At 51.8% G+C, this 12,867-nt stretch overlaps 1 protein-coding gene across 1 annotated transcript; it reads right to left on the bottom strand.

Moving 5' to 3' along the window:
• Positions 1-429: 429 nt before the first annotated feature.
• Positions 430-4,524, bottom strand: FOXE1 (forkhead box E1). The gene has a single exon (XM_036888542.2). The coding sequence runs from the start codon at positions 3,292-3,294 to the stop codon at positions 2,173-2,175; it is 1,122 nt and encodes a 373-aa protein (XP_036744437.2). The 5' UTR covers positions 3,295-4,524; the 3' UTR covers positions 430-2,172.
• Between the last annotated feature and the right edge of the window lie 8,343 nt (positions 4,525-12,867).

Here is a 12,867-nt window from a genome sequence, read left to right as displayed (position 1 = left end):
CACATAGACGTCCTTCTCTGGCCCAGATTCTCTGGCTCTTGACAGCCAAGGGCAAAACCTCTGGGTGGACGGCTCTCCATTTCTGGCGACTGCCAATTGGCAAGGCATTCTGACTTCTGTCTGGAAGAGCCAGACTGTCTAGCCGCACATGGAGAACCTTTGAATTTCATACCTGTAATAGTCCGTATGGAGATAAGGGAGGCCTAACACCTAGACTTTTCCAAGGTCATGGGGGGGATGGGCTGTAATCTGGACCCGCTGGCTGCAAGGTCAGAGCTCCAGCTGCCTCCTGCACCCAGGTGGTCATTTACCACCACCAAAATTAGAAAGGCCCAGCCTTCAGCCCACACCCTGCTATTGAGCACTTGGCGTGGAGTTAGTCCAAATTTAGATGAGCTGTAATTGTTAAGACTTAGTACAAAAAAAGTAAGATATCACAATTTTTATACTGATTATATGTTGCAATGATAGTTTGTGTATATTGGGTAAAATACAATATATTATTAAAATTAATCTCACCTGTTTCTTTTCATTTCATTACTGTAGCTACCAGAAAAATTTCAATTACACATGTATCTTACATTATATTTCTATTAGACAGCACTGCTTTAGACGAACACCCGTCTGGACTGAATCACACTCATGGGAACAGGATAGTGCAATCCCCAAAATGGAAAATAAAAATTACTAGTGGTTTTCAGTCTTCTTTCTCACACAGCCCCCCATCATTCCCTAGCAAGTTAACTTCGCAGAAAGAGGCCAAATTTCTCTTGCCAGAACTCACTTGCTCGAAGATTTTTATTAAAGGTTTCATCTGAACATGGAGGTTTATCTGAAAGCTGCACATTGAGCCTCTGAAATATTTAACACTGGAAATTTTCACTCTAGAATTAAAACTAAAACATTTCACAAGAAAAATGTGGGGAAGTAGTTGGATTTTGTCTGATTTGGATCAGCTTGCTGCTTAAAAACAAATGGACAAAACAAAGTTAAAAATCAAGTTTTTTTCTAAAGTTTACTTCACCAACCTCCCCAATTAATTTTTCTCTTTCCTTTTAATGCATGGGCAAGTTGCTGATGTATGGGAGAGGGTGCCAGGGATGGAAAAGTCAGTCTGATAAACTGTCACCAGTGGGTTCCCCTCTGAGTCCTGTCATCTCTTTGAACTGAAGCTTGCCCATTGGGTCCATGGCTTCTTGATGAAAAGAAAGAGTGGACAACTGACAAATGTCTTTCTCCTTGCCTCTTTGGAAAACCGCATTTATGACCTCACGGTAATAACTGCCAAATGCTCACTACATTGTGTTCAAAAGCTCCACGAAATTATGATATAATCACTGCCTGGAGCTAGTGGAGAGACTTTAGGTTAGCTGCTTGCCATGTGCTGCTCTGTTCTGATTCCTTGGAATACAGTTAAGCCCTGGGTGGCCCACTGATGCGCCAAGTATATAGGGCAGCATGCAAGATGATGGGGGCTTTCAAGATCATATGTTAAGAGTGTCAAATCCTGCAGCCCTTTTGTATAACAGAAGGGGAGACTGAAGGTGTGGGTAATGGGAGTGGGTCACACTATGGAGGTGAAAGACAGTCCAGACCCAGAGTCAGATCTGCAGGTCTCAGAGGCAGGGGAAACCAGACCCAGGTAAGCAAAGCAGAGATTTCTCCCATTAAAAAAAAAAAAAGGCGTTACTTCTTTTGCAAACTTGTCCTCCTCACCTTGAGAAGAGAGGTACTACGGGAGCCTCTTACTGTAGTAACATAGTTAAAGGTCCAAAAGGCCTAACCGTGTAAAAAGGCCAGAGTTTCGCTCAGTACAGGAAGAGTGAAGCCATGTGGCTCCCCACGATTCGTATCCTACACGCTGATATAGCACTATGCTGGGCCCCCTTTATTGCCAAGGACCCTCTCGGGTAGATTTCATAAAGTCATGTCCTGTGGAGCTTCGCCTCCTTGAGGGTCCTTTGTCCCAGTGGTCGGCCTCAGCTGCCTCTTCCCATCTACAAAGCGAACCGGCTGTGTACGCATTGCGCCCCACGGCTGCGCCTTTCCTGCCCACTTCCTTCCACGTGGCTCTCAATTCAGGCTTTTCTCCAGTCCTGTCCTCAGGTCTCAGGGACACTCAGTTCGTGTGGACAGCCGAGGTATCTATTGCTTTTCGAGCGTATGCTCGGCTCACATAGCAGATACGAACCGATCCATCCCGCCAGAATAGGCGGCCGCATGGCGAGTATGGTAGGCACCTCCACTGCCTCCTCCGAGCTGCCCACCAGGATTGTAGCAGGGCCCCAGCGGTCCGAACTGACCGGGTGATGTGCGTCCATAGAAGTCCACTGCGGCCTCGACGCCGCCACTGCTGCCACCCGTGGGGGACGAGGCAGGCCCAGCTAATCGGCTAGCAGCAGCAAAGAGGGCGCTGCCAGCCCCTTGCGGATAAGCGCCGTCGGGGCCCGCATAGGCGGCCGCATAAGCGGAGGGGTTGGCAGGTCGCGCCCCCGCGCAGGCGGCAGGCTGGTAGCCGGTGGTAGTGGCGGAGGCGCCAGCGGAAGCAAAGGCGCAGGAACCCGCGGGCCCCGACGTTGCGGGACCTAGTTCTGGGCTGAGCGGCCGCTCCGGCACCAAACCGAAGACGCGGCATGGGCCTGGCGATGCGGCGGGGTAGTAGACCGGAGGCGGCGCGGCGAGCGACGGCGGGGCATAGCCTGCATAGACGGCGCCCGGGTAAGGCGGGCGCGCAGCGGGCACAGCGCCCGGGAAGATGGCGGCAGCGGCGGCGGCGGCGGCAGCGGCAGCCGCCGCGGCCGCGTCGTGCATGTAGGCCGGGTAAGTGGAGAGGTCCGAGCGTTTGAAGCGCTTGCGGCGGCGCAGGAAGCTGCCGCTCTCGAACATGTCCTCGGCGTTGGGGTCGAGCGCCCAATAGTTGCCCTTGCCCGGGCGGCCGGCCTCGCGTGGGATCTTGAGGAAGCAGTCATTGAGCGTGAGGTTGTGGCGGATGCTGTTTTGCCACTTTTTGGGGTTGTCGCGGTAGAAGGGAAATCTTTCGGTGATGAACTTGTAGATGCCGCCCAGCGTGAGGCGGCGCTCTGGCGCGTGCGCTATGGCCATAGCAATGAGCGCAATGTAGCTGTAGGGCGGCTTTCCGCGCTGCAGGGGGCGCTTGCGCCGCCGCCCGCCCGCGCCTCGGCCGGCGGCCTCCGCTGGGACCCCGGTTCCCGCCTCACCGCGCTCCTCCTTCACGGCCGCCAGCGCCTCCGGCTGTGGCGGCGGCGGCGGCGGCGGCCCGCTCTCGGCCGTCATGGCGCAGCCGTCCCGCGTCCCCGGGCTTCCCTGCCCGCCCGCTGCTGTCGAGGGGCGGGGCGGATGGGAGCTGCGGGGCTCGGGAAGCAGGGTTCACGGGAATGGATGCTGGGCTCCTATCTGGAGAGCTCAGGGGGTGCTCGCGAGCTGGTCCTTCCCGGCAGGGGCGCGCTGGAGGCTTGGCGCCCGCGGTTTCTGAGCTGGCTCAGCGCGGACAGAGGCTCAGGCGTGTCCCGCCCATCGACGGCTCTGCTCGTGTTCTGGAACTCGAGGCCAGGTGCCAACAGCGGCGCTGGGACTGGAACTGGGCCCCAGTCGCGGGCCGAATGGTCCTTTGTGCGCTGGTGCAAGGCGGTCAAGGGGTCTGGAAGCGGTTCTGGGATTGGGACGCTTGCAGTTGGTCTGGGCTTCTCGCTGCTCTGAGACCAACCGTCGAGGTCGTGCGCACAGAGGAGGCTGCGGGCCCGAAGGCCTGCGGCGAGGGCACTTAGTGCCGGAGTGGGGCACCCTGGTGGGGGCCGCCTAGGCGCTGAAGCTTGGGAGGGCAAGGAGGCAAGGCGCCAGCGGCGAGGTCGCAGCGCGAGCCAAGCGGGGCAGCCCGCGACTTCATCTCCGCAGCGTTGGCCCCCAGCCTCCAAGACCGCAAGCGAGGCGCTTCCCTGCACACACCCGGACCGGCTCCTCCCTCCGCCGGTTTCTCCTCCTTAAAGGCGCCTGGGCGCTCGGGGCGGTGCCCGTTCCCCGCCCGCCCCCCGACTGCCCGCCCCTCGAGCCCTGGCGCACCTCCCCAGGTAGGAGCAGCTGTGACGGCGCAACGGGCGCCCCGCAATGTCAGAGAGGGGAGGGCTTGGAGAGCCCCTTGACCGGCGTCCTCTTCCCGCCTATGGGGAGACTGAGGCCGGGAGAAGCCCGGGACCGTTTTGGGCGACCTCGGCGCCAGAATTCAGCACTTCCACCCTCTACAGAGGGCTGCTACTCGAACGTCTCGCCCCACTTTTATGTCCGGAGAGGGTGAGAATTGGCGGAGGGGGCGCTTGGTTCTAGTGAGTTGGGGGACGGGGAAGGGAGAAGACGTTCCACGTGACTGGCTACCAGGGATTTAAAGGATGACTTTCAAACCCGAGTCAAGGCTGCCCTGCACATGCCCCATCCAGCCCCTCATCTTTCAGTCAAGGATTCCTAGGCCCCATCGGGAACGTGACATGCCCTGGCCCCACGGCGACTTCGTCGCTCAACGGAGGAGCCTCACACCTGGGTACCTGTTAGGACTGCGCTTCGCCGCTATGTGCTGGAGGTAGCCACTATCCTTCTCTGGGGCTCAGGTTCCTTGACTGTACGGAGGATTTGCATCTGGAATCCTTTAGTTACCGATATTTAGAGAACGTCCCCCCCCCCCACAACTCCAGTCATCTGTCTTTGGGTGACTCGGGACCCCTCTCTGTATGACGGAGCGTGGCGCGCGGCCTAGAGGCTGAAGGCCGGGCTTTCTGCCCTCCTGCGGTAACCTCCTCCTCTAGTTCTCCTAGGCCAGAGAGGGCTCCAGGTGGCTCCCGAGACCCCCTGGGCTGTTGAGGGCTGCGAAAGGTGGCGTCCGGGGCTGGCGGCGGGGGGTGCTCCTGGTGACGCGTCTTTTAGGGAAGGGGCGGGCAGATGGGACCCTTTTGCTTCGAGGGTGTCCGGTTTCTGAGCTCGTTTCCTGCCAGCCCCCGGGGCGACACTCTGGCCTGAGACTTCTTGCTGCGGCATCCCCGCTGGCCTGAGTTCGCTTTAAGGTCTTCTGCGGGGAGACCCTGGGCCTGTCCCTTCTTCGTCGCAGGGCTTCAATTTTCACCTCTGTGAATTGGGGGCCGGAGGGAACGTGCGGATCTGGGAAGGCCCTTCTGTCCGTAGGATTCCGGGCCTTGGTGCCAACTGCAGAGGCTCCAGCCGGGACGCAGCTTTCCGCGGGACTGTGGTTGCAGGCAGGGCGGAACGAGCCGCGAGAGCGCTGTCGGCTCCTCCTTCTGGGTTTTTAGTTGCATTCTTGGTGGTGGTAAGCTGGGGCCAAGCACTGGGCAGCTGCCCTAGGAAGAAAGCAAAGAGCCCAGATCCTTGCTCTGCCGATCCGGGTGTGGAAGCAGTTGCCCGGTTTGCATGACCACTTTCCTCAGCTCGAACGTCTGGAGAGAGGCTTTTTCACTCGCTCAACAAAATTCCCTGCTTCCTTCTTACAAAGTAACGGAGATACGGAATCCAGGTTTCATCCTGCAGAACAACCTGCTTCCCTCTTACGAAGATACGGAAATCCAGGTTTCATCCTGTTACGTTTTGTCAAAGCAGGAAAAACGGTTTTTTAAAATTTTGTTTTAACCGGATCACGTCATAACAATCTTTTAATACTGGATTTTGTGTTTCTCTATTTCCAAGATTCTAAGACTCAGATTTCTACATTTTAAATTCTGGACCACTATTCTAACATGATTCCACATCAGAGAGTGATATTCTGTAATTCTAAGATTCCATGGCCAGAAATCTAAATTCTTTTACTGTGATTATATTCCTCTGACTTTAAGCCTCTGGTAAAAGTATAAAAGCGTATTTCTCATATTTTAAGATGCTAGGACTAAGATTTTGTGCATGAAAATATGCTGCTGCTGGGAGCTGCTGGGAGCTACTGCTTATTTAGTTTTTAGATACTTTTGCATCTCTACGATAAATATTACATAATTTGAATTTTTGCCTAGGAATGTCTAATTGGAATATTTGGGTCCTATAAATTCACAACTTTATTCTTCCTAAATTACAAAGAGTTAGTACTGGATCCACTATTCTGTAATGCAAAGAATATAATTCTAATAATTCTTATTTGTGATGGTATGTTTAATGATTGGTTCCATGACTTTAATATTCTCTACTTTTAAGCTCCAAGACTATGGTTAGAAGCCTCCTTGTTGCAGGATTTCTTGGTCCTCATATGTTTTGTATCCGTGGACCCATTCTTCTATGATTCCAATTCCTCTTTCTCAAAATTTCCTGCTACCAAACTACACCTGTGCACTATACGAAGCGTGAGCATGCCGAGATTAGAATCCCTACCATCGTGATTCTAAAATGTTCATGAACAAAGGTTTCTAAGGATTCTATTCTATGTTTTATTCAAATAATACATTTCAAAATTTTGTTCCTTTGAACATTCTATGAATCCACAATGCAAAATTTGAATTAAGCGATTTGATGTGTGAACTGGGACAGTATGCCTATGGATCAAAACTATATGCATAAAGATCCCTTCAGTGTCTCGGCATTTTCTCTCAGTCTCTGGTCAAGTCTTCCCCTCTCCTTTCATATCCTGCTCCTTAAGGTTTGTAATCCATCCTATTTGAAAACCATTTGAAACCTATTGAGTAGGTTACAGCCCCTTGGAAATCATTTTCCTAGTCCAGCAGGGGTGGGTTGGTGTTGATGTGGGTGGGTGCTGAGGGATTTTTCATCCACTTTGTGCCTACCTTCAGCCCTGCATGTATCCCTGGCATCCTTTGGAAAAACCTGACCCCCTCCAAGGTTATTTTATGTGTAATCTGGGGCGGGAGGTGGGGAATGCTAATGATCTATGGAAGATGCTGACAACTCTTTCCCAACAACTACTTCCCTGAGCTTTGAAGTGCCTTCGGAGGGTTTGTAAATATAAAGAAGGGCATCCACACAGTCATGGAAAATTCCTTCATATTCCTCTTCTCAGGAATCCCTTCATGCAGCTGCGGAGGTAACCAACCGGCTCTTCTTCTTAAGGAAATCTTGGAAATTCATGGAAGGAAACTAGGTCCAGATTGCTGATGAGACTTGCTTAAAATTCAAGTCTTGCAGAAGAGGTTCTGCACTGAAAGCGACTATCAGGCCTTGGGGCTCCTTATCTCCTGCCCAACCACCTCTCTGTCTTTTTCTGAATTCTCAGTGCCTTGATTGTGCTTAATGGTCTGGTCTGATCCACTCTCCTTAAGGAGCTATAACGGAAACTCCAGGCCCTGATGCTTGCAAATCAGACCCAAGATTTTCAGGATAGCGTGAACACAGTGACCTCTGGTTACTCTGGGGCAGCCCGTCAGGATCAGAGAGCATAAGCGCAAGACTGCCACAAAGGGGGTCCCGTGTTACAGCCCAGCCAATGGACACAACAGCGCCGCGCAGAGGAAGACCTCCGATTACACGTAGCCCATTACAGGCCCGGCGGCCTTGAGCCATCCGCTACCCTTTTTAGACCTCGGTTTTCCCATCTATGAAGTGGGGGAATCCTCTACCTGTCCGTCCCTCTTCCAGGCAGTCAAGAGGATGGAGTGGGGGCGCATCGCCAATCCAAGGACCGTGATCATTTTCTTCCCCTTTTAAAGAGGTTTCGGGGCGAAACTTGGGCGTGGATAAAAAAGAAACCTCTGGGGAAAATTCAAGTTGTTCTCACTCGTGGGCAGAGATGAGATGCCCCCTTCCGAGAAGTAGCGATTGAGTTAGTAAAATGTTTTCTGTGCCTGCCAGGGGTTTCCAGTCTTCGAGGTCCGCGCGAGTGTGGCCTCTTTCGGCTCCCAGGGCGGCTCGGAGCTCGGTCGCGGCAACCCCGCTTCTAGTGCTTTCTAATCCCGTGAACAGAGAATTATCATTACCCCGGAGAACAGACGGAGGACCAGGGGCCCAGACAAAGGAGCCTTGTGCTTCCTGCCACCCCGCTTGGCTTGCACTTCGCCATCAGCCTCCTGACGCGCTTCGAACAAGCACCTCGCATTTTTCTCGGCTCCCAGTCCCAGATCCGGAGCCCGGTCCCAATTCTGCCCGCGAGTCCTCGGAGCGGGGAGCTCAGGAGCAAGCTCGGACACCCAGGAGCTCCGCAGAGGCGGCGAAAGGGCCAGTCGGACCCGAATGGGCGCGGACTTTTCCACCGCGCCACAGCGAGTAAGGGACGGAGCCGAACCTAAGCCCAGGCCTGGATCTTGCCTCCGCCCCCAGGTTAGCGCCTCCACGCTTTCTCCCGCGCGGAGCAGGCGTTCCCGAGTCGAGGCCCGAGGAGAGCAAGGCACGATCCTCGTCCCTTGGACCCAGCCGGGACGCGGGCGGTAGAGATCTCGGGGATGGCCTCTGGACTTCCCTGGGAAAGCCGTGGTCCCGGGCGGAGGTGGCGAAAGCCGGACCCCGGGTCCTCCCAGTCCGCGGCAGGCGCACGTACGCTAGTTCGGGACCAGGGCGCAGGAGCAGCCCTCTGATCGTCGGGCGTCGGGGTTTTCTGAGCTCTGCGCTCGGCTCTGGGACTCCGAAAAGACCAGAATTTGCACGGAAGATTATGGATGTTGATTTCGGGGGAGAGTTCTTGGGTTGCTAGACAGTCTGAAAAAGGCCTATGATTACTCCCCCTTCCCCCTCAGCCGGTAAATGCATTAGACTGGATTCTAGTTCAACTACCTGAGGCACGGGAAGAGACAGAGTCTTGCCCCCTTCCGCAGACCAGGCTTGGCCAGGAGCCCAGGCCGTTGGTTAAGATCCCTGACGCCGCTTCCTGCCGGCTCTGCTGCCATTAGAGCGTCTCTTCCCCCAGCTCAGTCCTGACTCTGGGGTGGGGAAGGGGGTGGTTAGAGCTTAGTGGGGTGCCTCAGGTAAGTCCCCCAACGACCCCAGCCTGCTGGCTGGTTGCTTAGAGCCCAGGGCAGGGGGAGGCGATACGCCGGGAGCTGGAAGACACTTGTACCCCAGAGGTACACTCGGGTGGCCCAGCACTCCTCGGGCCTCTTTCCTTAGGGCTTGTTTTGGGTCTCTTTCTCTGTCTCGAGGCCCGGGAGTGCGCGTCTCTCTCAGTCTCACGCTCTTTGTGCTTCTACACATGAATAGGCTTGCGTGTGTCCTTCCTTTCTGGGCTCGTCTCCTCAGAATCACCCCGGAAGAGAGCCGGCAGACTTGGCACTCCACCCAGGGCTGGGCTGCCCATCCAGCCTCTTCCCTCCCAGAGTGGTGGTGAGAACAGCGGCTTGGTGGGACAGATGGAGTCCGCTCAGGAGGATGCTGGAGCCGGTGCACTCATGACCCTTTGCCTTTCTGCCCAAATGCCTCTTGGCATTTGGTTCCTTGATTCCTTCTCTGCTGAGCCTGGCCTGGGGAGTGGGGATGCAGGGTTACATGGTGCTACCCTTCTGGACAAGTCCGAGGCTCCAAACAGTCCTCCCCTGCAGGGTGCTCCTGCTGTATGTCTGCACAAACCGGGTCATTTGGCTGCTCAAAGACCCATTTCAATGGTTCCCTTCATACAGGGTAAGATCAAGTGCATTTTCCCTGGCCTGGCAGTTCAGGGCCCACCCTACACAATGCAGCCCCTTCCCCTCCTCTCTCCCTTGGTCTTCCCTGCCCTCAGCATTAGAGGACTCCCACCAAATCTCCAGTTCCCTTGAATAAGCTCATGCCATCAGCTTGGAAAAGCTGGCTCTCCTCCCCCTCTCAGCTTAAATGCCTCCTCTTCTGGGAAGTCTTCCCTTATCTGCCTGAGAGGTCAAACTCTCCCTCTTTGGGCATGCCCCAGTATGTTTGGATTTTGACACCTGTCACACATGTTGTGGTATAATGACTTGGTTATGCATCTGTCTCTATTTTTCTCTGTGAGCTCCTTGATGGTGGGAAGTGTGGCTTTGTTCAGCTGGGCACCCAGGTCACCAGCACAGGGACTGGCACAAGGCACAATGTGGCCCTGCTGTGAAGCCAGTTATGTCAAGTTACGCAGTCCTGGACCAGTTCCTGTCTCTGCCTCTTCCTAGCTCTATGACCTTTGGTCACCACTCTGAGCCTCAACTTTTCAGACTATAAAATGGGGATAATATTAATGTCATAAAATAGTTGTGAAGGTTACTAATATTAAAATCAAATACATATAAAACTCTTCTCTGTCCAAACACTGTTTTAAGCACTTCACATACATTCAATACACTATAATATCAGGAGACTTGGGGGCAAGTCTCAGGCCTGTCACTAACTAGGCATTGAGGCTACATCCAGGAGAACAGGCAGAGCACTGGATCTGGAAGGCATAATGACTGGCATATGTCATCTAGGCCGGTGGGCAGCTGCAAAGGGCCCAGAAGCAGGGGTTTCACAGGTAATAAACAGGGCATGAGGGAAGATTCAGACTCAGAACAGCATCTTCTACCCTAGATTCAGATATGAAGGTCTCTGGGATGATCCGGGGGCCATCCTGAGGGATGGTTTGGCCAACCTGAACCTACTGGGCTGGTGTCTGAGGGTCTCACAGGCACAGCCTCTGTCCCTGGTGTCCCAGAAACTTAGGGCCTTGGGTTTGACTGGGCATGCAGCTCTGGCTTTTACCCAGGTAGAAGTGGCCCAACATTTTGGCAGGAGGATTGTGGAAATCTTCAGCATCAGGCTGGACATGTTCAGAAGCATGTTCTTCAGTCCTGAAGCCATCCATGTGTTCACCATCCAGTATGGTAGGATCCTAGGGGACACAAGGCTGATTAGGGGATCTGAGCTTGCCCTCTGTGGGTTTCAACATACCCCAGAGGTAAGAAAGAGATGAGAGACTACTACTGAGGTTCCTTTAGAGGGCCTCAGCCTCAGTGGATTGTGTATATGGCTCTCTGTCTTCACTGAGTACTGGCCAGGCCAAACAGGCCACAGGTGGTGAGACCAAATGGATTGCTGGCACTTGGCTTTGGGTCAGTGAATGACCACAGTAGTGAAGCCCTTGCAGGCTACTATCACTTCCTTTTTCAAAGTTCTAACTTTAGCATAGACAGTCTACTATTCCCTATATGTGGTTTGTAGGTCTGCCTCTAACTGGGCGTTTGCTGGCCAGAGCTGACTGACACTGTGTTTACCCAGTGAGTAAGACGGTCCAAGCTCAGGTAAGCAGCTCCACCTCCTTCTCTAGGTTCACTTTAGGGACCACTTCCTAGTACTCCTCCCTTGGGAACTGGGTTTCTGTCATTTATGGAATTGAAATAAACAGACTAGCAGTGATAGATTTCCACCAAGAGAAGAAAAGATTGTGTCCTTCACACCACACTCTATCTGTTCAGCATTTTATCAGTGATTTAGAAGACAGATAAGGCAAGCTGGTTTGGCTTGTGGCTGACCATTGCTGAGGTGCCAGTGCTGGTAGCTGACAGACACAACTTGAAATAATTGCCAGGTTGGGAGACTGAGCCAAAACCAACAAGAAGACATTTAAAAACTGTTATGAAAACATTGTAACATTACAGGAAACAAGAAAAGGAAGAAAAAAGTCACCTACATGCCAATTACCTATCATTCATCTATTAGGTTTCTCTGTGTTCCATTTTTTTTCTCCTCTGTGGTGTTCTTTCTTACACATATATATGTATGTTTACATCAGTATAATCATAATGTATGTAAAATTCCATAGTCTTTGTACCCAGGGCATTTGCATTATTTTGTAAACATAACATGTTTCCCCTTCTTATTTTTCATCTGTAATTGTGAATGAAATGGTCTAATGTTGACTTAACCCTTTCACCATAGCTGGACAATTTTCAATATCTTTGATATAGATGCTGCTGCTATGGATGTGTTTGTATAAAAAGCTTTTTATTTCTTTTGAAATATCTTTAAGACAAATTTCTAAGTGTGAGATTTATGGGGCCTGGAATATTTTTGTGGTTCTTAATATAGTGCTACCAAATTGTCTTCAAGGACATATTGCAGCTCACCACCATCAAGATAATTAGCCTATCCATTGTCCTGAAATGTTTCTTTGTGATTGATTGGGCCCCCAGCCCCTGCCACCATCCACAGGCAATCACTGATTTACTTTTGTCACTAGAGACTGGTTTGTATTTTATAGAATTTTATATAAATGGAATAATGCAGTGTATTCTTTTTTTTAATTTAATTTATTTTTTTTGCAGTGTATTCTTTTTGTCTGACTGCTTTCACTCAGCATAGCTGTTCTGATCCTTATCCATGTTGTGATGTCAATAGTCAATTCCTTTTTTTGGCCAAGTAATATTCCATCGTATGAATATACCGCAATTTGGTTATCCATTCACTTGTTGATGGACATTTAGGTTGTTTTCATTGTTCGCTATTATAAACAAAGTTGCTATGAATAGTTGTGTACAAGTCTTTCTATAGATGTGTATTCTCCTTTCTCTTTTGTAAATACCTAGGAGAGGAATGTCTGGGTCAGCTAACAGGCTTGAGTGGCCTATGTCACTTAGTGAATGACAGTAGGTCTTTGCTCCAGCTGTCTCCATGAATTTCTGCTCCATAATGGGAAATTCACTGGTGGCCAAGCTAGAGATGTCCTCTTCCCAGTCAGTATCCCCTGGCACAATACCCCTAGTCACAATAAATCTTGGATATGAAGCTACTTCTAATTTTGGCTCCAAGTAGTGAGTGAGTTCGAGAGGGTTTGATCTCCTCTCCAGCTTCAGTTTCTTCAGCTACTGAATTGAGGGGAAGATGTGATTGGCTGGATTGGTAGTACAGTTGACCCTTGAACAACACAGGTTTGAACTGTATGGGTTCACTTAGACATGGATTTTTTTCAATATATTGAAAAAATTTTTGGAAATTTGTGACAATTTGTAAAAA

Source organism: Manis pentadactyla, chromosome 3, assembly GCF_030020395.1.
Source record: "Manis pentadactyla isolate mManPen7 chromosome 3, mManPen7.hap1, whole genome shotgun sequence".
Lineage (NCBI taxonomy): Eukaryota > Metazoa > Chordata > Mammalia > Pholidota > Manidae > Manis > Manis pentadactyla.
Note: the sequence above shows the minus strand (reverse complement) of the source record. Positions and strands in the feature narration are given on the sequence as shown.